This window comes from Phaseolus vulgaris, chromosome 10, assembly GCF_051622355.1.
Source record: "Phaseolus vulgaris cultivar YP4 chromosome 10, ASM5162235v1, whole genome shotgun sequence".
In the NCBI taxonomy this organism is placed as follows: Eukaryota; Viridiplantae; Streptophyta; class Magnoliopsida; order Fabales; family Fabaceae; genus Phaseolus; species Phaseolus vulgaris.
In genome coordinates, this window is record NC_143507.1 from 45,222,266 (window position 1) to 45,225,260 (window position 2,995).

The 2,995-nt window shown below is 34.8% G+C and overlaps 1 protein-coding gene across 1 annotated transcript; it reads right to left on the minus strand.

The window, feature by feature from the left end:
• Positions 1–477: 477 nt before the first annotated feature.
• On the minus strand, positions 478–1,662 carry LOC137819542 (ethylene-responsive transcription factor ERF003). The gene is made up of 2 exons (XM_068623425.2): positions 1,424–1,662; positions 478–1,334 (listed from the first exon to the last, which is right to left on the minus strand). The coding sequence occupies exons 1-2, from the start codon at positions 1,504–1,506 to the stop codon at positions 830–832; spliced, it is 588 nt and encodes a 195-aa protein (XP_068479526.1). The 5' UTR covers positions 1,507–1,662; the 3' UTR covers positions 478–829.
• Positions 1,663–2,995: the final 1,333 nt, after the last annotated feature.

The following is a 2,995-nucleotide window of genomic DNA, read 5'->3' on the forward strand; positions in this document are numbered from 1 at the left end:
ATTCCTTGGATGCAACACCAAGAGATTGACTTTTTTGTTTAGACAATAAACATTGCGTGATCATTTTTTCAAATTGCTGCTTTCTCTGTTTCCATCTCTCTCTATCTCTCTCCTTATCATGCTTCTTTGTGCTTAGCTACTGTTGACTCCAATGCCTGCTACTGCCAAAGTTGTGGCTTTATGACAACAATGTGCTAACCATGTTGAAATAATTTCCCTTTACCTTGACAGTACAACGGTTAAAGTTTGTCATATGTAGCATCCACCTAGCTAGTGTTTTCCACTTTCTAACAAATGTTTGATGAATTTAACAACTAACTTCATTAGCCCCATTTTCTCCTTATTGTCTTTATTCACAGATAATCCAAAAATTATCTGTATGATAATGTCTAACACAGATAAAGAAGGACCCACAGCATCCCCTTTATTTGAAGAATTTTGGAAAAAGTTTCAGTGATAGAGATATAAACAAAAATAGAAGCTGGAAAATTGTATTATATTCATACTAATTCTCTATTATAGTCCCTCGTATGCATGATATTCCATTCGCATCATTGGCTACATTCTGGTTCCGCATAGTTATCCACTAATTGGTGAAGTAACACTTTCCTACGGTACTCAACTAAGCTTATACTTTTATTACATGGCGAATAATAAGTACCCCAAAAGAGATAAATGCCTTCAAGGTTTTGAAAAACAGTTGCGGTCGCGATTTCATGATGTTCCTTGATATTGTTGAAAATTATGAATAAAAGCGATTGATACGGCCACATTTGTATACTGTCATCGCAGAATGTTTTTCAAAACCTTGAATGCAATACTCTAGAGTCTAGGTGGAGCCAACAGAGCAAAGCTCGATTGATCCATAATCAAGCAACTCCTGAATCATCTGCTCTATGTGATCATCTTCAAGAACTGGCTGGAACTGTTGATGTGAAACTTCAACTTGGCCTCCCACGCCAACCCAATTCCCTTCAAGCCACCTTAGCTCCTCGTGTCTGTTCTCTGGCCATCTGAAACCAGTTTCAGCGCTTGATCCAGCGATGATGTTGGCAGAGGAAAATGAATTGGACCCTTGTGAGGATTGAGGCTCTTGGTTGTTCTGGGGTGGTTTTTGCTTGGCCATTTGAAGAGAAAGCGAGGCCATGTGACACTTGTGTAACTTAGCCGTTAAAGTGGCAGAGAGAAGCTTGGATGAGGATGAGTGTGGCTCATTGGGGTTGTATGGGAAATTGGTGCGTGCTTTTGGCCCACACATGAGCCTTGCTGCTTCATCATATGCTCTTGCTGCATCTTCAGCCGTTTCAAAGGTTCCAAGCCAAATTCTAGTCTTCCTGTTAGTCCAAAAAACAAACAATATAAATGCAATAACAAGAATTATGATTCTCTTTAACAAAGAAAAAAGGTGTGATCACTGAATTACAATAAAGGGTGGCGAATTTCTGAGACCCAAGAGCCCCAGTGCCTTTGGCGGACTCCACGATAGCGTTGTTGGGGTCTGGCCATGGTTGATGATGAAAAAGAGAACGTGATTTTGAAACGTGAAACGAGATTCTGAAGTTTTCTTTGAGAATGGGAAACAAAAAACACAGAGGAAAGGTGACTGAAGTGAAGTGAAGTGAAGTGAAGGAGAAGAAGCTCTGCTAGATTATTTATACACTGCTCTTTCTACATTTATACAAAGCTCTTTAGGTCCTTTTGTCCTCTATCAGTGCAAATGGCCCACACACGCTCATCTTTCACCCCTTTGATGCAGGTAAAGTTCTTGGAGAAGGACTGTTAATATTTTTTATAAACCAAAATATTATAATATATGTTCTTTCACTTGAAAAACAAAATCATTTTTATTCATTTTAGTGTAGGAATGTTGATTTAAGAAATAATAGACAAGTTTTGGTTAAACATTATTAGAAAAAGAAGTAAATAATATGTTTTGTTATTCTAAATCAGTTTATATGATTGAGTTATATCTTTTGCTTTCTTTTCTTGTTATTAAGATGTTTCAGTTCACCAAGTTGTCTCTAGTGTGGATTCAGTAGTTCGAAAGATTGACCTATATCGAGAATCTTCGAATCTATGTTTATTTCAACTTCTCGAAACATTTTGTCGTCTTTAGATGTTTAAATATTTACGATAAGTCTTCTTCATTTGAATCTCGTTCAGACTATACCATACTGAGGTGTTGCTAGATGAAAAGATCTTATCAACTCAAAATTCACCTCTTAAAATTTCAAAGAATTTTGATTTATTTACATTACTTATATATAGTTTATACTCCTCTTTATCACTTTCTTCACTTAGCATCATATTTCTCACCATTAGATGGTAAATGGAGTGTTAACTTCAAATGAGTGTCCACACTAGACCATTATGTAATTTCATGAACAATGTGAAATTGAACCTTGTTTTCTAAATCAGTGATTTATAAGGCTTTAACTTTCTGCTAAATATAAAACTAACAGACTTTTTTATGTTTGCCTTCATCATGATTTGTTTCACACTACATTAAATTATCATCTTTGACTTAATTTCAAGGTCACATGTTTGTGAATTCTCTCATCTATTTGTATATATATACTTGACATCGTGGTTTCCCAAAATCATGATGCTATTAGGTATAGCTATAACAAAGACATATTACTAGGATATCCAATTTAAAAAGCATGGCTTAACGATAATATTAATGATGTTTCTTCAATAGTGGTTCATATCCAAGTGATATTCATCCCTGATTTTCAACATCATGGCAACTGTATAGAAGATCAACCAAGGATGTTTGTCTTATTGAAGCTGTTACAGTTATGCATCGAAGACACTATTCAAGTTTGATGCAAAGAATCTTTTCTTACATAATCAACACAACACAATCTTCACCACATATATATACTACAAGAAAATCATGATATAAAAACCAATTTTTAGATACAAAAATAATTAGTGATTAAATTAGAGATTATTTTAGACACTAAAAAAATCTTGATTTATAAATTAGTTT